The 27,325-nt window shown below is 45.1% G+C and overlaps 7 protein-coding genes across 7 annotated transcripts; 3 read left to right on the forward strand and 4 right to left on the reverse strand.

Moving 5' to 3' along the window:
- Positions 1 to 1,212: 1,212 nt before the first annotated feature.
- Positions 1,213 to 1,788, forward strand: H6S33_004050 (uncharacterized protein; the record flags this gene model as incomplete). Its single annotated transcript, XM_044835415.1, has 1 exon — positions 1,213 to 1,788. One exon carries the CDS (start codon positions 1,213 to 1,215, stop codon positions 1,786 to 1,788), a length of 576 nt encoding a protein of 191 aa, XP_044691584.1.
- Positions 1,789 to 9,158: 7,370 nt separating this feature from the next.
- H6S33_004051 (uncharacterized protein) lies at positions 9,159 to 9,979 on the reverse strand (the record flags this gene model as incomplete). The annotated part of the gene is made up of 6 exons (XM_044835416.1): positions 9,159 to 9,175; positions 9,233 to 9,313; positions 9,380 to 9,432; positions 9,525 to 9,681; positions 9,756 to 9,910; positions 9,966 to 9,979. 6 exons carry the CDS (start codon positions 9,977 to 9,979, stop codon positions 9,159 to 9,161), a joined length of 477 nt encoding a protein of 158 aa, XP_044691585.1.
- An 820-nt stretch (positions 9,980 to 10,799) lies between these two features.
- H6S33_004052 (uncharacterized protein) lies at positions 10,800 to 13,385 on the forward strand (the record flags this gene model as incomplete). Its single annotated transcript, XM_044835417.1, has 8 exons — positions 10,800 to 10,878; positions 10,957 to 11,054; positions 11,178 to 11,453; positions 11,508 to 12,368; positions 12,428 to 12,619; positions 12,676 to 12,985; positions 13,039 to 13,231; positions 13,295 to 13,385. The coding sequence occupies 8 exons, from the start codon at positions 10,800 to 10,802 to the stop codon at positions 13,383 to 13,385; spliced, it is 2,100 nt and encodes a 699-aa protein (XP_044691586.1).
- Positions 13,386 to 18,960: 5,575 nt separating this feature from the next.
- H6S33_004053 (uncharacterized protein) lies at positions 18,961 to 20,193 on the reverse strand (the record flags this gene model as incomplete). Its single annotated transcript, XM_044835418.1, has 4 exons — positions 18,961 to 19,542; positions 19,596 to 19,799; positions 19,870 to 20,010; positions 20,077 to 20,193. 4 exons carry the CDS (start codon positions 20,191 to 20,193, stop codon positions 18,961 to 18,963), a joined length of 1,044 nt encoding a protein of 347 aa, XP_044691587.1.
- A 1,045-nt stretch (positions 20,194 to 21,238) lies between these two features.
- H6S33_004054 (uncharacterized protein) lies at positions 21,239 to 22,442 on the reverse strand (the record flags this gene model as incomplete). The annotated part of the gene is made up of 2 exons (XM_044835419.1): positions 21,239 to 22,031; positions 22,093 to 22,442. The coding sequence occupies 2 exons, from the start codon at positions 22,440 to 22,442 to the stop codon at positions 21,239 to 21,241; spliced, it is 1,143 nt and encodes a 380-aa protein (XP_044691588.1).
- Positions 22,443 to 22,768: 326 nt separating this feature from the next.
- H6S33_004055 (uncharacterized protein) lies at positions 22,769 to 23,308 on the reverse strand (the record flags this gene model as incomplete). Its single annotated transcript, XM_044835420.1, has 1 exon — positions 22,769 to 23,308. One exon carries the CDS (start codon positions 23,306 to 23,308, stop codon positions 22,769 to 22,771), a length of 540 nt encoding a protein of 179 aa, XP_044691589.1.
- A 1,494-nt stretch (positions 23,309 to 24,802) lies between these two features.
- On the forward strand, positions 24,803 to 26,746 carry H6S33_004056 (uncharacterized protein; the record flags this gene model as incomplete). Its single annotated transcript, XM_044835421.1, has 5 exons — positions 24,803 to 25,003; positions 25,082 to 25,306; positions 25,374 to 25,546; positions 25,607 to 25,756; positions 25,816 to 26,746. 5 exons carry the CDS (start codon positions 24,803 to 24,805, stop codon positions 26,744 to 26,746), a joined length of 1,680 nt encoding a protein of 559 aa, XP_044691590.1.
- Positions 26,747 to 27,325: the final 579 nt, after the last annotated feature.

The following is a 27,325-nucleotide window of genomic DNA, read 5'->3' on the forward strand; positions in this document are numbered from 1 at the left end:
ACATGTATTATACATACTTTTTCCCCAGCCACAGTGTATGTATCCCTCCGTATTGTAACCCGATGAGCAATCCAGGCCCCTAGCTAGACCCCCTGAGCCACAGCCACGAGAGGGAAGCTTAAGGAAGAACCACGAAAGAGGTGTATCACCCCCACGCTGGCCTGGTCATGGCGGCGTTGAACAAGTGCGCATGTGCACGGTCTCAGCTTTGGAATCTGGCCTGCTCAGTAACCCCCCCTCGATCGGCTGGATTTGAATTGGCCGTCTTCAATATAGTCAGCTACATGTCTATACTCGAGGAGAAACCCAGCCTACCAGAGCTCTCTGTCGCATAACCGTATTAGTAGGACCAATGCTTGGCAGGTAAATATTGTTGTATTTTCGATCATTGACCTATACTGGTTTGTTTTTCAAAGTATAAGAGCTTGGATGGGTTAATTTGTTGCGTTTGCTGATTGATTTGATAGATTCTGTAGGATTTGAAGTCCCAGCGGCTAGTTATCTAGATGAGGTGTCCTGATCTTCTGAACACCGTTACATGAAGTACGGGATTGAGATTCCCGAGTATGTCCACAGCGCTGCTTGTGGTACAATGCATACTGGGTCTTTATATATATAAATTCAATCTGTTACTCCGTAATAGAATTCTAAGTACAAATAACTGGGATATAAAAGAAGTGGTTATATATATATTCCAGATACACTTCATACACGATTCGCAGGTTCTCAGTTGAACCCACCATCCACCATCCTTCGATACTACCAACACACAGTACCCATTTAACCCACTGCCAGCTACCCCTCGTCCCAACACACAGTATCGTGTCTATATGTCCTCAACGAAGAACACAGCACCACAATACCAAGACCCTTGGCAGAGTACAGTTGGCGAAAGTTGGTCGGCGAAAATTGAAGGAAACGTCACCTTAATGGTTATTAGTATAAATATTGCTCAACTACTCCTATTCTTGTATACCTCCATCATCATCATCATCATCGAAGCATTTCGGCCAAGTTCATCGTCTTTGAGAGCAGTTCGGCTCTTTAAGAAAGCTTCAATTCGATTCCTCTCTCTCAAGCCTCGAGGTAGCTCAAGAAAACTTCAATTCGTCTTTCTCGGCTTTCGATTCATCTTTCGCAATCTTCGACCTATTCTCCTCATCAAAAGACTTCAACGCCTACAAATCAAATTCACTTCATCAAGACGCAACAATGTCAAACCTATCCGGGACCACCCTGAGCCCAATGACCTCCAGAGGCAACCGCTGCCCTTACCCCCCTCCTCCGACAAATATCTTCTGCGCAACCCCTGCTTGCCGCGCCCACATTCCCCCCACCGCCATCAACCTCACCATTGCTTCCTGCCATAACTGTCGCAGAGCCACCTGCACCCTTTGCGGGAAGCGCTTCCACGCGCCTAAACCCGCCTGCCCCGCTGAGCGCATTGCCAGCGGCCTCATCTATAGCCTCAGGGCCCAGTACCTCAAGGACATGCTCAGGCTCGGCGACGAAGACACCGCACTGTTCCGCGCCAATATCCTGCCGCCCTGCGGTGACGAAAACCTCGGCATTTCGTGCGGAGGTATTGAAGTTAAGGATTCGATCCTGAGGGCCCGTAGAAGGAAGCTTGAGGAGGAACGTCTTGAGATTATCGCCAAGTTGAACGTTATGCGCCAGGAACGCATCGCGAGATTCGTTAAGGACATGGCGTACGCCGAGGACTTGGAGGATCAGAAACTTAGGGCCAAGATGGCGAGGGCTATTGCGAAGCTTAACTTGGACAACTAATCGTGGTTTTCTTTATGATGGTAGTTGTGGGTTTGAGGAGTTTGGGAAATAAGGTGTTCAGGCATGAGGTATCACTCGGTTGTCTTTTTCTCTCTAATTTTTCTAATTTTTCTTTTTACTTTCTTTTTTCTCGCTGGGGTTAGAAAATTTAAAAATGTAACTGGCTGTTGATATCTCATATAGATATCTTAAATATAATGATACCTCTTTCTCGCTGTATATCTGATCGTCCTCGTGAGTGCTTGCCTGTGATTGGCTAGTTTCGTAGATCTTGCAGTGTGTGCTACCAATATATCAACCGAACGGCCTCTATTACACCTTCTGATCTGGTTTGGATCTGCAACCAATGTTATAACCCAATCTTAATCAATGCCATCTTTCTAAGAAATAGCTCTGATCATGCTACAATATGCTATTACAACCACGACCACCCAAACCCCACTCTAACACTTACGCCCACAAGACTCCACATGATCCAAACCTAGTAGAACACAAGAAAAAAAACATCGATAGAACCAATTTCTTACTAAACCGGAATAGATGTCTCATTGAGCCTGTCCATCTCGCGAGTGATGGCTCATGATCCACCACCCCACCTCACGGTCATGCAAGGCAGCCGGAGCGAGGATTGTGGAACATCTTCTCTAAACCCGAGAGCAACAAAGCACAGGATCTCAGGCCGTGTTGTAAGATTCTAAGATCTACATACGCAACTGGGGTAGTACAACTATCGACCACCGGGTCACGGAAATAACTATATGGAGACTTTGGTGGTGAGTTCAGTTTAGCTTATATTAGTTTTGAGATTCGTCTCGAGACTTACTTCAGGTCTCGAGACTTCCAAAACCATGATGGGACGAGACAAGGCAAGACGAGACTTGGTGCAAAATAGTCTCGTCTTGCCTCATACTTATCGACATTAGGATTGTGTAGCCCGTAGAGAAAAAGTCTAAACCCAATGGCATCACAGATCACCTAATAGGTTATCTGCAATCAGCCGTTGCGTTCAAATAACATTTCCCGCCCACAACACACATGGGCGAGTGGCCAACCGGTTAACACTCGCCTTCCGGATACACCGAGAGGTTGTGCCAAGTTGTACCTGTCGAAGGTCCATGGTTCAATCCAGGGGTGGGGGTTGTAGATATGGCGGCTGCCATCAATGCAACCTTTTGCAAAAATTAGGAACATTCAATTGAAACGTACACGTATGCTTAGTGCGGTTTTTTTTTTTTTGTTCGGAGGCCAATATCGTGGCCCTGGATAAGGAAAGACCTTATTGGACTGACTGGCCGCTGGGCTTGCTTTTGGACAAGTTGCAACGCGCGGCCATATTTGGCCCGGCCTGTAATTCCTGGGGAAACCGAGCCTGGGAAACCGAGCCCGGGGAATAAAAGTAGTTTAGCACGCCCTGATTTATTTTTTTCTTTTTTTTTGCTTTAAAGTGCATATATTGCAATACCTACCCAGTGGCTTTGTGTTTTACAGGTTGTGGTGTGTGTGGCATCGATGTAGGAGTTATTGGTAAATACATACATGTAGGTGATTGTTGTTTGGTGGGCACCGGCATCAGCTCTTACCTCACCGACCCGACCAACCCAATTAACAAGCCAATCCTCTCCAGACTGAGTACGGCCGAGTGTATTCGGTGCAGCTACTTGTAGGCAAGAAGAACCCAAAGATGGTTTCGAGACTATGGCTCGAGACTCGATAGTGGGTGGGTGTGTATCCTGTGGCAAAACAATTAAATCTCTACCAATTCCGACGCTAATGAGGAAATTCTATATGCCACAGGATACACACCTACATGTATGTACCTTCAATCGTGTCTTGAGCCATAGGAAAAAAGCTACACCAGATTGAATCCGTGCTTGCAGCTTGCATTTTCAGATTCTTATTGTAAGTAAAGCGGCATTCTAAGAGATAAAAATAGATGATCAAGTCGTTTAGAAAAATTACTTGGTCATTTTCCACTAATTGATCATAGATTTTGGGTGCGATTTTCAAACTTTACGCTAGTGAAACCTTATTTCTGATCCTACAGCTATAAATATGTCTCTCCCTTCCCTTCTTCTCTCCAAAACCTCATCATCATCATCATCGCCACCACCACCACCACCGCCACCACCACCATCAGCAGCATATCCACTGCTAATGGCAGCAGCAACGGTGGCAGCAGCAGCAACGGTCCGGAGCAGCGGTACCAAGATACGAACTAGATAGAGATAACGACGGACAGAGATATACCGTATCTGCAATAATATAAATCATAACTGAAATGATAAATTAAAAAAAAAAAAAAGGACATTTACCTCTAAATGACTAGTCATTTATTAACGGTAGTCATATAAATGATTATTTTAAAAGACCTAGTCATTTAGTCTCTATGACTTTGTCACTTTTATACAGTAAACGACTTAGTCACATATCTTATGCTCCTAGAGTGCAGCCAGGGCCGGGATATATCTACTGTTTCTTGTTCACAAGTACCGCGCGGTAAAGCAGACTTCATGAGTGTTCATTGGGGGATGATTGATACTAGGGAGGGCATATGCAGTCCGTACGTACCAGGATCTAATTAACTAGCCACGTTGCTTGAGATCTTACTGGTCGTGAATAATAATTTGGGATTTGAGATCCAGAGAGGATAGACGGTACTTGTTAGGCTTAGTTCCACTGATGGGGGTGTTTTGATGGAGAGATGGCGTCTATGGATGATTGGAAACACCAGCTAGGTAGATCTTAAGACGTCACGATCACATGGTTAGGAGGTTAGGAGAATTACGGAATTAAGCACGTTATACATGTGCCTGTATATCTGGGTTAGGGTTACGATCGTTCCTTCCAGGTCACGATACCCGTATCAAATTTCCAACCCACTTAATTGACCAATAATCTCAAACTCAATTCTATTACTCTAAACTGCTACTAATTAAACGTCTTTCTCTATCTTTATCATCTACTAAACTATGCATGCGGCGCATATATAACGGCCCAAATAATAGGTGTCGTGGATCTGGAAATATCCAAAGATCGAACTGCCTAGCCGGCCTGCTATGCATGCCTTGTCATTAATTTCCACAATTAACGGGTGGCCGGTTACTGTGGCAGTCTAGACCGTATCGCGGCACTTCTAGTGGTCGGGCCAGGCAGGTGGTAGCTACCAGCTAGCTCGCCCGGGCTCGTCGGTACATCAAGTAAGTACCAGTTCACGCACACTCACCGTACCAGTATCACAAGTATCCCAAATCTCTCCAATTACTCTACCTACCCATCTAACCCACCTAACTAACTATCCTGCTGTAGCTTCGTGTCTTGTCGACTCAAACATCTTCAACTCCCACCGACAGCATCCACAGCGGCCGTGTCCACAAACATCAGTAGCTACCGGCCCACCTTTGATCTTGAGCACCACAACCGTGTTTTTGCACGTTGGGTACGTTTCACCCGGTATCATGACGTTTCTGGTGTTGCATTCGCAGCAGGTCCAGGTGGCTGCGGTGGTGGTGGTAGTGGACGTCATGCCAGTTTTGCGCTGCTTGCCGGTTCTGGATTGGTACATGGTTTTGCAATTTGGTTGGTTGATTGGTTGGTGATTTAAATGGGATCTGGTGTGTGTGGGGGGGGGGGGGGAGGTGTGGGATTATGGTATGTGAATTGTGAGGGTGTGCATTAGTTATTGGGCGGGTAAGATTATATATATGGGGCTGGAAAAGGTGGGGGGAGAGGTGCGTTTGAAATAAAATGCGGGGGATGATCATCTTGAAATTTTTTTGGGGCAAATGGTTTTCGAGATTTCTCAAAGCAGAAGAAAAGCTTATGTAGCTGTGTCACAATTTTTCATCCGGTAACCTCCGGAATTTTTTTGTTCAACGTTTTTTTACTGGGCCCTTGTTTATATAATGGAAGCATTGAGTATTCCTTCTATCTGTATTCTTTCGTCTAGAAGGCTGGCTGGTGCCGTACTGTGTATTGGTCACGCCACATTCCTGAAATATTCAACGCCCATTCCTGTCCAATCGCGAATTCCTCTATTAAATTTTGTCAATGAAACACGCCCATTGCTGTAATTTTAATTTGCTGTGGCGATATCCAGTGATAAAAACCTCGCATGCTCGATAGTCAATAAACTCAGCGCTGCCATTGGCAAATTATCACTAGATATTAGCTTCCGCGGGGCGCCCTGTATTATGAGTTGGCGATGCAAGCCGGTAAATAGCTTTCAGCAAGGGCAGTTAATGTCGCGTGTATCCTTAAGGTTCTAGGCCGGGGAACAGAAGATATGATTGGTGTCGACTGCTCGTATTGGGGGAAATACGCCCGTATATGCGGCCTAACCTACCATCTAGCCCTCTCTGTCCCTCTCTGCCCCTCTCTGCCCTCAGAAACGTTTATGCGCTGCTTCTGGAGTCATCGGTGAAACAATCGCTTTCATGCACCTCAATACTGTAGGTGCATATTAGTGAATAAAGGGCCAACCTATATCTCAAGTCTCCTTCAACAGGGTGAGAACGCTTCAAGTTGCTATTTCTCCATTAGTGACTCCTGCCTTTGTAAAAGTATGACCAAACCGTGTTTATTTGAGCTCCAAGCTTTCTGGGTTACGAGCTATAAGTAGGTTTTATCAGTAGTTTGTGTGACTCTAGTCACATCGCAAGGGAACCTTAAAGGACTATATTATACTTCATAGTACTAATATTTCTCCACATTAGGGATCATAGCTCCAAGCTAGGGGTCCACGGCCATTGGTTGCCAAGTGGATGGCTTCCCGGTATTGTGAAGGTAAGGATTATCCATGCGAAAAGTTTATAGTTGTGCGACTGAAGAGAGAATAAGCGTTTCGCCAGATGGCATTACTAAATCTGAGGCGAGACCACAAGTGTAGTTCGGGTTGGTTGGATGCGGTTGTGTTTGTGAAGCTAATATCGATATATGAAGTTTTTTGGGCGTGTCTTGTAGTATGGTGAAGCCGGGCGGTTTAAGTCTGGCAAGATTCGGTAGATTTGGTAGACTATGCTGATTTTCAGGATTCCGCGGCGCGCGAAGATAGGGAGTTTCGGCAGTTCTTCAGACGGTTTTCTTCGTAACTCTCAAAAGTAGACGCGCATTAGGTTTAAAGAAACTTCTAACTCGAAGCAGCTGCGCAGTGTTAGAACTTAATTAAACGAAAACAAAGATACTCCGTGAATGACGCAGTAGAAGAAAAAAAATCTGTAGCTAGCTGTTATTTCTGCGTCGGAGGTAATGCACGAGAAAGGCCAGACGACGTAATAAACAAGTTTTTGCTCAGGTGAGTTGGCGATGTACGTTGTTCGGACTGCGAGGTTGTTTCGAGAAGAAGGAGAAACCGCGAGTTTTGTTCCATCTGATGTGAGTTCATGGGATTAGAAGTTCGATTGAAGCTTCGAACTTCGATAAGAAGATAAGCTAGATTTAAAAGTCGACGTCCGTTGTTCGTGCATAGTTCGTTTCTGAATATGTCGTCTCACTGTGCATTCAGGGCCGGCTCGTGACCATTCTCATGACTTGAGGTCGAGGATTAATTTTGATTACCTGCGTTCCAAAAAAATATGCTAGTTGACGTGGTGGTCTTTGCAGATTTTTTTTCCGAGGGAAACAAAGTTTCTCCGAAGTAAATAAAGCGATGAAATTTTTTATCTTGTCATTTTTAATTTTTCCTAGTGTACCGGGCCAGGTTGGTTTTTTGATTAGGAATTGGGAGGCGAGCCCGGTTCGACAAATACTGATATTTCCAATAGGCTGCTGCTACAGTAGAAACTTTAAACTAACAATTAGCATCTGGGAGCAGGGGGAAGTCGGATGCAGGGCATCTCGGTAGCTTTGATTCAATTGAAATAAACCCGAGTGATATATCGTGATTCTAAGGCAGCGGCACCATCGCATACTGAGCTTGACGCGGTGGGCCAATAACCCCTGTTTTTATTGGGAAAATAGCAGTAGAGTAGGTACTCTATGCAGCTGCAGCCTTCGCCGGGCCGTACTGGGAAAAGCCACTGCATCGAACGAACACGTCGCAACTGCAAACATAGCATTTCACAATCCACATAATTTGTTTCCTTCCTGTTTGATACCCGGTTTATCCCTCATCCCAAAACTCGTCTCCTCTAAGGTTCTTTCAAAAAGTATTTCCTCTGAGAATCCCTGACCAGCTGTTCATCCTACAGCAGGCGCCCCGAAAGGACCGAAGCAAACCGGCACTATGGAACCGCCTCGAATTACATCGAACGAAAATGACTGATGCGGCGATGTTGTTAAGATGGCGAGCGCAAGAACAATAATCTTCTCAATATAAGCAATGCAAACATCTTCGTCCTATCGTATGTTTGTAACCCTTGCTATCTAGTAATAGCATGCCATCGTAATACGGTGGCTGGCACGGAGCATCTGGCCGAATCGAACGGTGAATGGTCAATTCAGGAACCAGATATGCAAATGTAAGCAGCTGGAGGAGCAGTCGATCGATTCATCCGGCGGTCCACTAGATTTCGAATAAATGGATTTGCCAGGATTAGTTATTGCGGATGTGTGGTGCCTGGATTGCAGGATTGAGGCTCAAAATTTTATTCGCGCTCCCGATAAGCATTATCATATCAGATGGCCAAGAGATAACTCTAATTTCACATCTTGTGCCTTATCTCCAAAACCCTAACCCAGTTATCATCATCCCGCAGCGCCCTGAAGGCCCTGAATCTTTGACATCTCGAACTCATCCATCACTGATAAGAGCTTTTCGTCAAGCGAGAACACGTGCGATTTATTTATCGTAATTTCGAAATTTGGATAGCCTGAACCAGTTTCAGTTTTGCTATCATCGCTGATTATCCTCTACTGTACGATATCTGTTGAGAGGGGGATACATAAATATCTCGAGACATGCACAACGATATGGGCCCTGGCTGCAGTGTCAATAATTCCCTCTCTCAACGTTCACACACATGCATTCAACGAGCTAGAGCAGGTCTTCTTCCCGGCAGCCGAGTGTCCCAAGGACGAGAGGCTGCAATGCAAGGACAGAACACCGTGCTTGGTCCGTGCCTGATTTTACCCGGAGGTCGGGTAGCTGTATGCGTGAGTGGTCGAAGAAACTTAACATGCAGTTCATACATCGCGTTAACGTGGATGGCGCACGTAAAGGACCCAGATGTGTCTGCGGTGTGTGTGTGTCTGATCCACAGTGCACAGAAGTGCGACGGAACAAAATAATATCGCAATGGCCATCAGGCATCACTTTTTCGCTGACCATCGAAGATGAGAGTGTTTCCTCCGAAACAGAACTTACGATGACCCTCCCCCCTCTCTGTAAATCTTTCGAGATGGCCTCCCCGAGTTGTGATGCGAAAAGTGATTGTTCATAAACATAGAAGCGCTTAACTATTAGCGCGAAAGATGGGATGGAGCGGAGCCAAGCTACATCGGTACATACCTATCAACGACAACAGTGCGGGGTCACTCGGTACACTACCCCAGAGTCTCATCAACCCCTCGTAGCAAATCATGATTCCAGCTTCCAAGTCACAGAATTAGTACGTCCAAAGACCTGAACCGTTACCATGAAGTGGGGCAATCATGCCGTTGTCTCTCTTCGGTTCGTAATGGCACCGTGTAACATCGACGTATGCAAACCTGGATTATGCGCAGTAAGTATAGATAGGTAGAGTATAATAGCCTCTAAATTACACAACTGAAATTTTTTGAGAGAAAACTTTTGACCGCACCGGAGTGTCCCGCTGTTGTTTATCGGACGGACTCGGGGCCATTTCTCGCGACCGTCTCCGTAAGCCAGCCCTGGGGCGTTATTACAGGCAGGAAGGTTGAGGTAACGGTTAGTTGGGTGTAGATTGCAATCACTGTTTTGTATAGAGGCTGGTGTAACTAAATTACAATAATATTAGAAGAGGGGAAGAAACAGGCAGGATTGATGGCAATGATGGTGGTGGCGATCGCACTGTACGAAGAGCGGGGAAGCTTGAAACGTGGTGTTGATCGAGATATCGAGTTGAGGAGGGAGAGTTGGGTAGGAATTATGACGCTAAGAGCTATCGAGGCCTGAATGTTTGACGTACTTGTTTTGACGTCATGTGCCAGGGAGTAATCCCATGCTCTAGAGCACGGTGTCTCTACACCTACATGTAGTCCCCGGCCACGTTTCTTTTTACTTGAGTTCTCTCATCCCGAGTATCAAATTATTCTGAGCAAATAAGGGACTGTGAAAAGTAAAAGAACTGTGAAGCACTGACGGGCACGGTGACAAACTGTGAAGCAGTTTAGTACTATGCCTAAGCTAGTAACTGTAGTGTTGATTATAGTGGGGCTGTTCCTAAGCCCCTCTATCGCTGCCGCTTGACCTCGCTCATCATCTAAGATTGATGCCAGCTTATCCTTCCTCATCATACTCTACTTTAGCCTCCACCTTTGAATCTTTCTGCTTGACTTGGTACATATCTCTCCAACTTCCAAGGGTCCCACCCCTCCCGCTCCTGCAACCGGCCTATTTCAATCCTCATTCCTCACATATCTCCCACCCCCCCATCATTCCACTCGGCCACCCGCACACCCCCCATCTCAATCTCACAACCACATAAAAACACCTCCCAATAACAGGTGTTTCCACTGCGGCCTTTATTCCTATCCCTACCGTCCCATCCACCTGTCCGTTATTTCAGCCTTTTTTCTCCTGCAGCCTGTGCTGCCGCTATCCTTACACCATTTTTCGTGAATTTTTTTCGTGGATTAGAGACTTGTAAGTAAATCTCCCGCAGCGCAGCGCGGCTGTAGTTGGTGGGGCCCGGTTCCGCCGGGCCATTCACTTTTCTTCCGTTTTGTTTTTCCTTTTCGTGTCACATACAATTGCTTGGGCAAAAAAAGGACATAATAAAGAGTTCCTCCGGACGAGTTTACTGACCTCTGTATCTCGAGTTGCAGACCCAGGAAGCAATTGAGAACATTTACAGTACACACCAAGGTACAACACAGTACAACCACAGTACAAGATGTCTGACGGCAGAGAACACAAGAGAGATGTCAAGAACCATCTCCTTTTCGAGATTTCAACAGAGGTTGCAAACAGAGGTATATTTTTCTTCCTGATTTGTTTTAGGAATTGAAAATTACGAAGGAGCTGTGTTCTAACTCGACGGCATCTCATAGTTGGTGGTATCTATTCGGTTATCAAATCGAAGGCCCCAATCACTACTGCCGAGTATGGTGAACGTTACTGTCTGATTGGACCTCTCAACCGCACTTCTGTAAGTTCTTGATCATCCCGCACCTTCACATTCATCATTCCTTTTGAAATTGGGTGGTATCTTTCATTGCTTTCACATTACTATTCAAGCAGTCTACTAATCACACATGATGATGTTTCATAGGCTGCGGTTGAAGTTGAAGCTATCGAGCCATCAAACCCTGCATTGAAGGCAACATTAGCTTCAATGTCAGACCGTGGTATTCAATATGTGTACGGAAGATGGTTGATTGACGGTGCCCCAAGAGTTCTTCTCTTTGACACCGGCACTGGTTACAAGCATTTGGATGAGTGGAAGGCGGATTTGTGGAGCACCGCTGGAATCCCTTGCCCGCCTGGAGATTCTGAGACCAATGAGGCAATTGTTTTTGGTTATTTGGTCGCTTGGTTCCTTGGAGAGGTGTGTATTTTGCCTTGATTTTTGTTATGCCTGGATCCGCTAATTCTTTCCTAGTTTGTGAGCAACGAGACTTCAAAGGCGGTCATTGCTCATTTCCATGAGTGGTTAGCTGGTGTTGCTCTTCCCCTCTGCCGCAAACGACGCATTGACGTCACTACTATCTTCACAACCCATGCGACCCTTCTTGGACGTTACCTCTGTGCAGGTTCAGTAGATTTTTACAACAACCTTCAGTACTTTGATGTCGACGCGGAGGCAGGCAAGCGAGGAATTTACCACCGTTACTGCGTCGAGCGTGCGGCCACCCACTCATGCGATGTCTTCACCACCGTTTCCCATATCACGGCGTACGAGTCGGAGCATTTGCTGAAGCGCAAGCCCGACGGTGTTCTTCCTAATGGTCTTAATGTCATCAAATTTTCTGCAATGCACGAGTTCCAGAACCTACACGCTCAATCCAAGGAGAAGATTAACGACTTTATCCGGGGACATTTCTATGGACACAACGATTTCGATTTGGAAAATACTTTATACTTCTTCACTGCAGGACGTTATGAATACCGTAACAAGGGAGTGGATATGTTTATCGAGTCTCTTGCTCGTTTGAACCACCGCCTCAAGATCTCTGGCTCAAAGACTACAGTTGTCGCATTTATCATTATGCCCGCGCAGACACATTCCTTGACCGTTGAAGCTTTGAAGGGACAGGCGACCATTAAGGCTTTGAGGGAAACTGTGGACAGTATTGAGAAGGGTATTGGAAAGAGGTTGTTTGAGCGCGCTTTGAGGTGGCATGATGGCGACGTTGCTCCTGGGGAGAAGGACTTGATGAGCAGCCAAGAGAAGGTCATGCTCAAGCGAAGAGTGTTTGGTTTGAAGAGAAACTCGCTGCCTCCAATTGTCACACACAACATGGTGAGTGATATCCCACTATCTTTAGCCTGTTGATTACAAGGGTACTAACTTTATTCCAGCTTGATGACAGCAACGACCCAATCTTGAACCAGATTCGCCGGGTACAACTATTCAACCACCCTTCGGATCGTGTCAAAGTCATTTTCCACCCCGAATTCTTGAACTCTTCAAATCCTGTGCTGTCCCTCGATTACGACGACTTTGTGCGCGGAACACATCTAGGTGTTTTCGCTTCTTACTACGAGCCATGGGTAAGAGCTTATCTTTGCAAAGTTAACAGCTTCCGGATAATTAACATTTGATGTAGGGTTACACTCCTGCTGAGTGTACTGTCATGGGTGTACCTTCGATTACCACCAATTTGTCCGGGTTCGGTTGTTACATGGAGGAGCTTATCGAGAACGCCTCTGATTACGGTATCTACATTGTAGATCGTCGCATGAAGGGTGTCGATGACTCCGTTAACCAGCTTTGCGAGTACATGTACGACTTCACAGTGAAGAGTAGGAGACAGAGAATCAACCAGAGGAACAGGACAGAACGATTGAGCGATCTTTTGGACTGGAAACGAATGGGAATGGAGTACGTGAAGGCTAGGCAGTTGGCTTTGAGAAGAGGTAATTTTTGCGCGAGGTCTTTGAAACGGATATGATGCTAACTAAATCAATAGCCTACCCTAACTCTTTTGATTCCAAGGAGCCATTCCCATTCTTTGACGGCACAGAACAAAAGGTTTCTCGTCCGTTATCTGCGCCAGGATCTCCAAGAGACCGCTCTGGTATGATGACTCCTGGTGACTTTGCATCACTGCAGGAGGGTATGGAGGGACTTAACACCGAAGACTACGTCGGATGGAGGCTTCCGTAAGTTTTATACGCCCTAATTCCGTGGGTGTCATGTCATGCTAACGAAACTGGTGGAAATAGTGAGGAGGAAGACCCAGATGATTACTCTTTCCCCTTGACCCTCAGAAACCCCAAGAGACCTGTTGTTGCAAACGGCGAGAGCGACGCTTAGAAGGCATTACAGCGGCCTAACATGAAGCGTAAGATATATCGAGTGTTATGTCGACGAGAGGCCTTGCGATATACTGCTTGAGGAGAATGGGTGGGAACGATACCTTGCTCTATGTTTTATGTAATTCTAGTACTAAATCCACCACTAACACATTTCTTTGTTTCTTTTGTTTGTTATCGCTCTTTTTATATCCTTTTACCACTCTGGTTGATCCCGGATGTGCTACATCTCTATGCGCTGCCTAGCATTTTCTGTTTTGTTTTGATATGCACAATGTTCGGTTTCGAGCGACATCTACGACAGACATCTCTTATGTTTTTTTGTTTGTGTGTGACGATATAGATGAAAAAAAATTGGACGGATGGGGGTTTTTCTGGTCTATTGGATGGGGCGTGGTGATTGGGTGCAAACGATCGGGGGAAAACAAGTGGGAGTGATAGTGGATGAGGAGCATATCAGTGTACCTTTTTTTTCTTATTGGACTTGTGAAAAACCTTTGCTGCAGTGTTTTTCTTCCCTTCACTTGTTTGGTTTGCTTGCAAGTTTACGAGTATGGTAATTGGATTTGATCTGGGTTTATTACTTTTGAGGTTTTTATTTTTTGAAACGGATCGAGTGGTTACTTGGTTTGGTTTACTAGGTACAATGTGGCGCTGTCAAGTCAAGTACTACTGCATAATAATAGTGGGAGATGGGATACCTATACATAGGCAGAATGACATGACCATGGGTTGGGATCTTGAATCGGTAATCGGTTAATCCATCGGCGGGGGTTTACTATTTTTTCTTTTTTCTTAGGCGAACGCAGGTTAACGAGCTGTCTGCGATGAGCTTTTATTTTTTCTTGCTCGGAGGATTCCTACCGGCTTCCCGGGTGAGTGGCGAGAAGTAATTGAGGTTGTACGAAAATATCATTGCTTTTTACAAGTGGTGGCGAGTGAGCAAGTGTGATTGAGAAATGGCTGACATGTATGTCTCGGAGATCATCCCGGTGGCTCGCTTATTACGAGCATTTCGTCGACGTCTGCCAATATTGATGTCACTAAACTTAAGGGTCTTGTAGGTTTGTGAATATCACATGTCGTGACAGATGTGACATGACTGCCTGACCTTTCGCACCGTGAATTGAAAAAGTAAGTTCACTGACCAAGCCTCAAGGATGGGGTGTGCATCACGACGATGGATACTCCGCAAACTCGCGGATCTGGGTGTCGAGATTATCGCCATGTTTAGTTTACCCGGCTTTTTACTTTATTCAACGAGAGGTTGACAAGAGTTTTGCAAATTATACTATAGATTCCAGGCACAAGCAAAAAATAAATATTAAATACTAGCAAGTAGAAGTAGTATTCAAAGTTATTGACTTGAAGAGACTTTGACTAATAAAAGAGCAACCCAAATTTCTGGTTTCCTCCATTATTGCCTTCCAAAGCAGTACGTACCCGACCTCTTTAACTTGCAATTTGTTTCTTACCATGAGCCAATGAAGCATGTTATAAGGATAATTTTCCAGCCTTCAAAGATGTATAGATGCAGATGTTCTATAGCTAGCCATCTAGATGACCTAGGTCTCTGTCCTGGTCCGCCTCATCATCTTTTCCTACACCTCCCCCATTGTATTAAATCTCTTTGATATTATTAAGCTTTCCTAGTATAGCTGGTTTGATTTTGTTATGAGTTCGAAATTTGAACGATTGCTGGTGATATTTCAGAGATTCGATCTGTAGTTGGTTTTTGAATTTTATTTCGTGAAACTGGTTCCTTGAGCAAATTAGGCCATTCAAATCGATAGTGTCAGTCGAGCATCATGAAAACTTCATCACACACAGGTTCATAGCGTAGCTAAGACCCCAAATTAAGCCTTTCCGGGCCGTCGCCCTGATCCGGGTTCTTTTTGTGTAACTTTCCTAGGACTTTTCTTACACACTTTTTCAATTTAGAAACGAACTTTACCCAATAGTTGGGTTTTTTTTCTAGATCTGTTGGTGTCGAAGGTAGGTCATCGTTTTCGGTTTCCAATACTGGGGTAGCATCCAATATGGAAGGCTCCCGGGGGGAAAGACCGGGTGATATGGGGCTTTCGGGCCGACCGCTCCTACTCGGTGCGGTGATATCGTAATTAGGGAAATGTTCCCTTACGAAAGAATTATAACGCGGTCGTGAAAGTTCATAATTCCGCTCTCTTTCGTCCAAGCTTGGTGTCATGGTTGATACAACCTAGGGCTGCAGGGTATAGTGCTATCGATTTGTGTACTGTCAGTGTAGTTGATTATATAAACGGTATCTAAGGTCTGAGCTATTGTATAACATAGCCCGATCCAAAGACAATAGTTATCGTTATAAACAAATAATACTATGGAGTTACATTGTTCGTGCAAGTAGTTTCCCACCTCCACTTAGGTGTAGCTAAGTTACTATGGGTTGTATTGCTGTGATAAATGAAGCCAGCTCTAAAGCAATTGCCTAAACGATCGAAGAAAGGACAACTAGAAGCATTGGAGGTCAAAACAGATCCGCATTGAATATTAAAATATATTACCTTGTGTGCTTTTTCGTCTTCCTCTCGTTTTTCAAGTGTAAGTGATTCGATCCTGCTGGCTAATTGTTTTTAATCACAACGTTTTTGTTTCAAGACTAGAAATAAACATACCTTTAAGGGATTTCTAACCAATTAGGTTGAATCAAACACCGAACTTGATGAAGGCTGTAACTATTCTAGGAAAGCTTTGACTTTGAATTGAAGAATAGCAGCTAGCACGTAAGAGCACAATGGAGGGGATTTCTGGCCAATTGTGATGAATCAACACACTGAACGTCTTGATGGAAGCTGTAGCTATTCCAGGAGAGTTTTGGTTTTTGAATTGGAGTAGAGTAGCTAGGACGTAAGAAAACAATGGCGGGGATATAGAGATGACAAGGATGGCAGGGATGGCAGGGACTCAAAAGCCGAGAAAAAATAATTTAGGGCTACGCATTGACTGCACCGGCTTCGGCTGATGGATATTGAACTGCAAAAGGCATGCGTACTTTTCAATCTTTTTCCCCCGGTCCCTCCCCGGTGTTAATTTACTCTGGGCGCCACTGCGTAGAAACACGTATCCGCGTCACACACATCTAACTGCATGTATGCTTATTTATGCACTGAGAATAAAGTTGTTTGCTGGAGGGACAAGATTGGTACCCATACATACTTGATACATCGTACATGAAATTAGTTTAGGACCTGGCTGGTAACTCCTAGAGTGTACCATGGTTGAGAGGCTGGAGTGAGATAACTTGGCACATATGAGCTGCTGTGGGCCCTGGGCGTTGCTAGTACGGTGCTTAACACAGGGCCCGGAGTTTCCACACCCTAAGTAGGAAAATATTCTACGGAATTAATTGACCTTGAGACGCCCGGCCATTGAAGTTTGGTAAAGAACAATGACAGCCACACGTAGAACGCTTGATCTCACATAACCACATACCTGTCCGCCTTCAATATCAAAAGTGATCAACAAGGGAGTCAAGGGAACTGAGCCATGGGCCCAATGTCGAACCTTCCAGATTCCCTGTAATTTCTATGAGATTTCAAGTAGGGCACGAGCACGTCAAGGACACGTGTGGGCTATAACTCGACTTTAAATGGCTGGAGATAAGACTGCACAGCTCTGTCACACATACTCTAAACGAGGTAGTAAATAGTGCTTATGTATATGGGAAGAAAGTATGGCACTATCGTGCTATCAACGGAGAACCAACAAATCAGTCATTGGTCCGAAAGTATCTTCTCCTACTATAATGTACACCTTACCCTGACACGCGGTTGAAGATCGAGTAGGTAAGCCGTGCACGGACCTCAAGTCTTCACACACAGTTGAAATCCATGTACTCTACAGTAGCGGCTCGCCAACAAACCTCGCCATCACATACATACGCATTAGAACGGATGAATCTAGACAGCTGTAATGCACATGTGGGTAACATCTTGGATCGAGGCACGGGAAGTTATTTGTCCCCGGTGGTGGCGGAGCAGAAAAATTTAAGCTGCAGTGATGACAGTTCAATTATGCGGATCGAAATTGCTTGAGGTGAGTGACACTCTGTGACTTAAATTATTATTGAATTCAAAGGCGTTCGAGCTTTTCAATAGAAACAATTTTCAATTTATATTCTACAGATTTTCAAATGGATCACCCCACCCGACTATTTGAAATACACACTTCTATATAAATATGCGGCATAATCATTAATAGTATAGAGCAGAGCACACTAATCCACTATATATAACTTGATCATCAAACCACTCAATATCAAATAACTCGACTATCACACAACCAAATTACCAAACTATATCACCAATTTTCAACACCCAAACATGTCTTCTTCAACTGGAAATTCTTCTACGACCACCAACAATACGGGCAGCCTCGGTGGACTATTTTGGACATGTTGCAAATGTGGCATGACTCCGAATGAGTGTCTGAGGTCCCCAAGGGATCTACCAACATGCAAGCATACTACCAAAGACCAACGGAACGCCACACGTCTTTGCGGACATGTGCACTGCAAGGATTGTAAAAGATTCATAGTGAAAGCTAAATAGAGCATTTTAGTCCATCCGTGTAATCCGTTACTCGGCCATGTTTCTTCTACGTAAAATGGTGGCTTCTATAGTAGAAATATGGCAGAAATATGTGACTAAAATACAGATAATTCGTGTCTTTGTTTGTTTTGATGTAAACTCAGAATAGTAATACCAATCATATCAATTAAATCAGTCTTTACCTAAGAATCTTTTGTCCCCAAAACTAGAAACATACAGGTTCGAGAACGCCTCTATGTTTGTCAATCACTAACTCAGGTACTGATTACTAGGTTCCGTAACTTATGAATTCCTCTCTCGCGCCAGATAGTGTTACCCAACAATATTCTATAAGATTAAGGATTAAGAATAAAACTTTCTTCTATAGACATCCTTTTTGGTACCTTCCTCCCAGTAATTACAGGATACTACTTTATAGCCTGAGATATTGTTGAGGGTGAAGTGTTCACGGCAGAGAGTGGAGACAAATCCCAGATAGGCACCGCGACCAGTTGATAAAAGCCATTTATTATACCAGACAGAATATATATACCCGTGGTTTCGTACCTGCTTTGGGAAATACTGGCACACAGCATTCGACGAAACCCCCTAAATCTCGCCAGTCAAAGGTACATACATGTACTCATTGCTCTCTTCATTCCAACTCTTAATCAAAAAAAGAAGAAGAAAAATACGGTGGAATCGCTGATTAGCCAGGTAAGCTTCCCAGCGGTGACGGAAAGACGACGGATTTACAACCACTGATAAATCATTCTCAACGTCACAGGGAACTGGTATGTACAAGCACCTGTAGTATGCACCTGCAGATATATACGAACTTGTGAATATTTGATCACATTTTGAACAATGGCGCAACAAATTAAAACCCATTTGCGTAAGATTCCAGCGAGGTATCGATTTGCTCCTAACTATGAAAATGACCATCAAAATCAACTCGAATCGCACGCTAATTCACTACAAATAAGGAACACCAGATATCCTCAATCTTGTTTACTTGCTTCTTCCAGCAATCTTGTTCAAGAAACCCAGAAGCACGTCCTGCTTCAGCCCTTGGCTTTCATCAACCTTCGAGATGAGCTCCTTGATCATCTCAATGGATTTCCTCTCATATGCCTGGTAGTGTGCCTCAAGCCCGAGCTCCAAGTAGATATCTTTGATGACCTTCTCACAAGCAGCATCCTTACGGCCGTAGTTTTCATCGAGCACTCTACGCTGCTCAGGGGTCACAAGCTCGAGAGCTTTGTTAATAAGCCATCCACACTTGTTGTCCTGGATATCGGTTCCGATCTTTCCGATGTGTTCTGGGTCGCCGTAGCAGTCAAGGTAGTCATCCTGGACCTGGAAGTACTCTCCTAGCGGGATGAGAACATCACGGGCACGCGAGAGGTTTTCGGGGGTTGCAATCCCAGCCTGGTACATCGCTAGTGCGACGGGGAGGTAGAAAGAGTAGAAGGCTGTCTTGTAACGGACAATGAAGTAGTACTTCTGGTAGTTGAACCTGCTGAGGTCAATGTTATCCTCGGGAGCAGTGAGAAGGTCTACGAGCTGACCGAGCTCGGTTTGCCAGGTGACCTAGGAGATAATTAACAATTGAATAAATTATACGTTGTTTTCGATAGGCTTACCTCGTGGAAGAGTTCAACAAGGTCAATATAGTAGGACGTTCCCTTGAAGTGTTTCTTCAACAGAATGTAGATAGCGGATTCAAGGATGAAGGAATCGTTGATGGCAATGCTTCCAACATCTGGCATCAGGTACCAGCAAGGAGAGCCACGACGAGTCTTGGAGCTATCCATGATATCGTCGGCGACCAAGAACATAGCTTGGAGCTGTACAAAACCACCAAATACAATAAGCAATTGCAATCTAACAATGAACGGCGCAATTGAGAAATATTACCAATTCAGTGCACCATCCAAGAATAGCACTTTGCTTGAACTCTTCGGGGCTCAACTTGTCTTTTCCAAGAAGAATGCGGTAGGTATCCGGTACAGTCATACCACGATTGTATTTCCCGCCCATGGTATTGTGGGTAAGATTCTAAAAGATCACATCATGAGTAAATAGAACAATTGAGATAGCAATACTGTAAATGAGAAACATTACCTTTGCTATCCACTCCACAGCATTGTCAGAAATTCCGGTCTTGTGCACCTCAGCAATCAGCTCTGGGACGATAGTCTCCTGGAAAATAGCCTCGAACTCGGAACGTTTGGTAGTCATCTTGCGAGAGATACTGTTCTTGTGAACTGAGATTGGGAACCTGATAGTTGAAGGAGTTCACTTGGATGAGATCTAGAGGTCAGGGGTAAGTCTGGTTGTGGACAAGACGGTGGAATTCGAATTTAGGAGGGGATATCTATACAGGTCACAGGGTCACAACTGAGGGGTCTAGCTCCACACCAGCTAGCGCCTTTCCACGTGCCAGACCCTGCCCAGCCTTTCGCGCAACCTAGCTCGAGCTCTCGATTAATTCCAAGATAGACAATTGAGCCAAAACGCCATAACATACGTCTTCGAAAAGAGTGGGAAAAAAGCGACCTTCAGGGTCAGCGAGCGGGTAGCTACTTCCTGCAGTGTGCCTGTACCTACGTACCCTCACCCTGAACAATATGAACTCGAGCTCCGTTGATGATGCCACGTCCCTTCAATACAATCGCAATTGACCAAACCGTGCCAGAGAAGGGCAGGATAAATTTTTTTACTCGATTCTTCAGGGTCGTTCCAAGTGTTGGGCGCATATTATTAACGACTATCCTAGTATTTATCATTCACGCCCGATCGAGCCTTCCTCTGGGTAGCTCGAAATCGAAAAATTTCTATTGACGAAATTTTTACTTAGTTCGCAAACAAAGAAATGTATTTCAATAGCTCCAGAAGACTCGCACGTTATCTGAATTCGCGAATATAAATACTCTCTAGAACGGGGAATTGGCAACCTTTTAGTCTAAATTTAACTAACGAATCACATCCAAACCTCTACACAGTTTTTTTTGGTATTGATAAGTTATTCTAAATAAGGATGCATCATTGGCACTCAATCTTTTCTTATAATACGAAAAGAAAATTAGGCCTGCACCGCTACCCAGGCACAGAAGACATGAAAGACATGAAAACTCGAGTGTCATGTGCACCACAAATATTAAACTGAATACAACACATTTCACCCGCCAGTATATAAAGAAATATCTGAAAATCTACAAAAGGATATAAACAAAGACAACAATAGCAATAAAAAACGGATTGAATATTACAAATATCAAAATCATCAATACTTCAGCGGACTCCCCATCCCTAGCGGACTTCCCCTACCAAGTGGACTCCCCATAGGTGGGGTTCCCCTACGGAGTGGACTCCTTAGAGGAGGGCTCTCCAGGGGTGGACTCCCCATAGGTGGACTCCCCATAGGTGGACTCCCCATAGGTGGACTCCCCATAGATGAACTTCCCCTGCTAAACAGACTTTCCAACGGCGGGCTTGTTGGCGGTGAGGATTCAGGTCCAGCTACCCTATCGCCACTAATACTACCTTCTCTTGACACAATCCTACTCATTCTCGCCGCCTCCCCAATATCTACCCATAAAGAACTCAATGGGAAATGCGGTAATCCTGGTAGAAAGCTTCTCGTAGGGGCGTCTGTATTATTTTTCTTCCCAGTAGTATTTTTGCCTTCGACCTTACACTCCTTCATGACGGTGATCCGTAGATTTTGGACACTCGGTGCACGTCGGTCGTAGAACTTCTTTTTCGATCTGGAGAAGTTGAAATGCCGTGTCCAATGCAATGCACGCGGGTCTCGAAGGAGACTCCGTCGGATACACACCATTATTAAGGCACAGATGGCGCAGAGCGCGAGGATTGATATGGCTACTAGGCCACCAACCACGGTCGGTGATATCTTAGAGGCGTCATTACAGCCAGCAAAGACGTCGGCTTTGGCGAGATAAAGGGAGTTCGTAATAACCCTCCCCGGGTTGATGAACGGTGGGAATGCCGTAGAATTTGTAGTTCCTGGAATGAGCTCGCAAGGACTCTCATAGCTGGTGCCGCAATGGAAATTTCTTCGCAGAATTCTCAGTCACTAGAACTACATCTTACGATACGAGAGGGAGTTATGCTCACATGGGGCAGCACTTTTTATTCAGTGGTTTTTGATCCGTGTATCTATCTGTTACCATGGTACACATCTCTCTGTGATTATTTGGGTCTCCACAGTTATACCATCCCGTAGGACATTTGGGATATCTTTGGGTTTGAGGTGGGCAGTTCAGTGCTGGGTTCTGTTTTACACAGCAATTTGCCCATATTACAGGGCCGAAGGCTGAGTTAAGGTCTTGCACGTTGAAGGCACATATTCCGGAACTTTCTTCGTTTGTGGAGATACCAGGTCGGCCAGCTGCGGTAGAAGTAGCGGATGCGGTAGAAGATACCAGGGTGCTTGCGACTAATCCAGTCTTGGTTGTGTCTGTCATCTTGAAGAGTCTATGTCGAATGAGCGGATACTGGCAGATCTGGCCGGTGATTCACATACATGACAGAAGAGAGAGGGGAACTCTCGATCAAATGATATTAGGCCTAGTTATGGAACAAAGAATGTGTAAATCCATAAGTGTGGCAACTAACAAAGAGGAGAATTAAGCCTTTTGTTCGAGACCGACAGATGCTAAACCTAGTTAGGATAAAAGAAAGATAAATATCTCCTTCAAGCTTCTATCTACCATGTAGATTTAGAACATTAGTCATTTCTTCACTTTTGCAGGAGATGGGAAAGGGAAATTTAAGAAGGAATCACACATAATCACTCGTTCATCACACGCAGTCTAGACTGAAATCTAGGTGTCACGCTTCTACTTCCATCTCTAAACTCACTAAGTCCACTGAGCCTCGACCCAATCTGGGGGATATATGGGAGCTGACCAGCCATAGGATCAATCACCGACTCCCCACCTGACCGCACAAGGTGCAAGCCCCAAAGCCTAGCACCATAATCGCTTGTATCACCGGTCCCCAAACTAGTTGAGTCTCCCGGAAGCTCAATAATAATTCCTGATAACTCTATAGAGTTACCACATTCTGCACTGTTATTACCTGCATGATCTTCTACATCGATGATAGACCCAGCATCTCGAAGCAAGGACGCAAAGAGCAATATTAACGCAATCAACAAAGCAGCTGTGGCGAATATAAGTGCCTCGCGGAGTTGACTAGTCGACACAATAAAGATGAAGGTTGCTAAGGCAATCACGACCAGCAGAATCATACTCAGCAGGAGCCTAGTGTAGACGGAGATATAGGACCACTTTGAATTTCGTGAGGAGATGATTGTGGGAGAGGCCATAGACCTAGGCCGTTGTGCATGAGAATTTCGCCGAGGAGAAAGGCGCAGCGTGCATAACGGTATAATATATAGGCGGATGTCTATATGTGGAGGCCGTCTTGCCGCAGCTACACTAGGCTCAGTAGAAGATGGTAGATCTATCAGCTCTTTGTGGTTGTTATCAATGGAATGACAAAGACAAATCCATCAAACCCTACTCCATATCCATGTCCATCTAGTCTCGCTTCTAGTTGTGTATCTGTGTTTGAACCTCCGAGGAGGTTCCTGATGCAGCAAGCTGATATATATACATAAGTATACAAGCATTTTCCGGCCTTTGGCCGGAGTAGGAACTGTTATGGCTTAAACAATATCAGTTTACCAACGCTTAAGATCACTGAAACCCCAAGATGCCCTGTGCACATATCTGATATACTATTTGGTTGACTCAAGGTATGTTGGAACCAATATCTACTGGCTGACTCAAACATATTTGATAGAATATCTACTAACTCCAACATATTTGATAGAATATCTACTTACTGACAAACATATTTGATAGAGAAAAAGAAAACCCCTCAAACCTGGCCAATCAAAACCTTTAAATAACACATTGCATATCGGTATATCTATATACTTATTAGATATGGAGGTTGTAGCTGGGAAATTGGGGGCGCTCTCAACTTTAACTTCGGTCTAGCTTGGTGACTATATATAGAGTAATTACACAACCGTACAATTGAAAAATCGATGTTAATTCAGACCCATATAATTATGGCATGACCAATTCTACTTGCGACTTAAGTGTCAATTGCAAGCACTAGTGCATTTTAATATGTCAATAGTAATTATAATGGTTATCGAAATACTCAATGTTTAATGAGCACCCAACCTGAGAGAACTGCACGCGACTATTAAATTTATAAAAGCGTTCGAAACAAACGGGAAACCCGCCTGATACTTCCAATAACTGGGGTTTCATTGGGCTTGCTGATTCAATGCAATGGATATATTGAATTTATCTAGAATACCTTGCTTGTCTAGCTATAGTACGTATAACATATATGCATACATCTGATATCGGCCCATCTTTCTGCAAGCTTCCTTAATTCCAAGAGTCTGGTGACTTTGGTCTATTCTAGGCCTACAGATCAATATGATCATGATGTAGCCACTTCATATAGTACTGCATGCAACTATCCTGCTGATCTACTTATACGTAGTTACTCCGGCATTTTGTTTACATCTCACAAATTTGAATGTAGCTGTATTTTGCTCCCGTAAAGCCCATCAAAAACGTCAACCAGCGGTTACGTGTCAAGATGGTCTACCTGATCGGCAACCACTGCATGCACCATCGGTCATTCGGCTTCACCTTCACAGAAACTCACTCGGCCTCACCGCCCCCACCTCGGCTGACAGTTCTTGGCGAAGAGCCGCACAGAGCCTCACATCGTCATCACACTCATTCGGAGGCCAGCGACACCGCAACACCGTTATCAATAATTGCGCACCATGGCGACCCCCTCACCTCCTCCGGCAGTGCCGCATCCAAAAAAGCGTTCGTTCTCACTCACCTCAGTGGTGTTCTTCTCGATCCTGTCATTCCGTATCCTCAATGCCCTTACTACCCGTACTTTCTTCCAACCAGATGAATACTTTCAGTCGCTGGAGCCGGCGTGGAGAATGGTGTTTGGCGAAGGGTGGCTTACTTGGGTATTTCCCTGCTGTGCTGCGACGCGGTTGCGGTAATGGTAGTATAGACGTAGTAAATTAATAGAAGTTTGATTGTAGGAATGGCGTAACCAGCTACGCTCAATTGCGCACCCTTTGATCTTCGCGGGTGTTTATAGGGTTGCAGACTTTGTCGCGGGGTTGCTAAAGCTTACGTGTGAGACGAGGGCCGAGGTATTAGTTGTGGCACCGAAGTTGCTGCAAGCTGTTTTTGCAACACTGGGCGACTACTTTACAGCGAAGCTAGCTGGGAAGTTGTTTGGTGGTGCAGCTGGATGGACAAGTGTGCGTATGCTTTTTCTTAATTAATGGTGCTAATACGAGCAGTTTGTTGATTATTGTGAGGGTGCAGTTATGCTTGAGTCTCGGGAGCGCGTTCCATTATTTTTGCGCGACGAGGACATTCTCGAACAGCTTGGAGACTAGTGTGACAGCTATGGCGCTGTATTATTGGCCATGGGGACTAATTAAGGAAGCACCGAAAACAAAGATTGGGAGAGCGCTGCAAAGCCAGATTGATAGGAAGTAAGGATACCTTTCTCTCCGCTATTTGGCGTGTATATCATACTAATACAGATGGTTTAGTGACCTAAGATTGTCGCTTCTATTGGCAGCCTTTGCGTGTGTTCTGAGGCCTACTAATATTCTGATTTGGACATGCTTGGGGAGTATCCTTATGTACCGCAGTACACCGAGAGATAGAGCCACACTGGTTACCGAGGCTGTGACTGTTGGGTATGTCCCTATCATTAGTGATAGAGATGGTGCTCCTCTAATGCAGATGCATACTATAGAGTTACTGCCATTCTTCTTAATGCGATTGCAGACCACCGCTATTACGGAGCCTGGACATTTCCGCCGTTGAAGTTCCTGCAGTTTAACCTCCTACAGTCATTGTCGCACTTTTATGGCACCAATGACTGGCACTATTACCTTTCCCAAGGCCTACCTTTACTACTTACCACCTTCTTGCCTCTTACTCTCTATGCCCTCTACAAATTCCTGCTTGCTCCAGAACCTACCGCCCAACATTTTGCCGGCAGGGAACTCGCTGCCACTACCGTGTTCGTAACAACCATCTACTCTCTCATCGCGCACAAAGAAGTCCGCTTCCTCTACCCACTTCTCCCAATCCTGCACGTCCTCTCCGCGGCAGCCCTCGAATCTCTCTCCTGGTCCGCCCGCGCAAAGCGATTAACAGTTTGGGCAATGATCCTGCTCAACCTCCCACTCGCCTACTACGTCACGCAGGTCCACCAGCGTGGTGTTAATGACGTTGTGGATTACCTTCGCCACGACGCTAGTAACTGGCGTAGCGCTGGCTTCTTGATGCCCTGCCACTCAACGCCTTGGAGAGCCAATATCCAGGGTGACGGTGAACTGTGGGCGTTGGGGTGTGAACCACCTATTGACATGACCGTAGAGGAAAAGAAGACATATGTCGATGAGGCAGATGAGTTCTATGCGGATCCAGCTGTGTGGATGGCGATGAATTTACCTGGTGTGGAGATGCTGAAAGAGAGTGAGAGGGCGGTGAAAGAGGAAGCGAAATACGAGTGGCCCGAGAGGCTAGTGTTCTTTCAGGCGCTCGAGGACACAATGGTGAAGTATTTCGAGGGAGTAGAAGGGTATGAGGAGTGTTGGAGGGGGTTTAATACTCACTGGCACGATGATGGCAGGAGAGTTGGTGACGTGATGGTGTGGTGTTTGAAGAAATACGTGTAGTTCGGAGGAATGGGTTTGTTGGTCATAATGGGACTTAAAAAGAAGATCACTGGGTACTGGTTCATATTCATGTTTTCGGATCTCGCAGGTTTGTCGGAATGTGAGCGATTGTATTAATATTGGAGGTTTTCTGTGGATTTATCTCGTGCACGAATCAATGACCAAAACCTGAATTCAAAAACCATAATTTTCTGATTCCACAATAGCCAGCAACACCAGATTCCTGAGTGTCAATGATTACCCTGCATGAAAATTCCGCGTACATAACCCTTGTGTAGCTAGCCAAGACGGACGGACTCGCTGACATTGGGGTATGGCAAAGATGGGGGCCAAATTGCACTCAAACTCGACGTTGCGACCAACTGCTCTCGCCCAAACAATCCCTGTTCGGCATTCCCCCATCTTCGGCATACCCCATCACGAGTCTAGTATCGGCGCGAGCGCAGACGCGATAAGAAATTCACCTAACCCTGTGTTTTGATCCGCCAACTTCACTCCACCCCCCACGACCTATCTCTCACGCCCCACAAGCTCCCATTGACGTATCCAAAGTCGACGGAACACATCGTGGAATCGCCA

The sequence above is a fragment of the Morchella sextelata genome (genome assembly GCF_020137385.1).
Source record: "Morchella sextelata strain SCLS chromosome Unknown scls_16, whole genome shotgun sequence".
Taxonomy (NCBI): domain Eukaryota; kingdom Fungi; phylum Ascomycota; class Pezizomycetes; order Pezizales; family Morchellaceae; genus Morchella; species Morchella sextelata.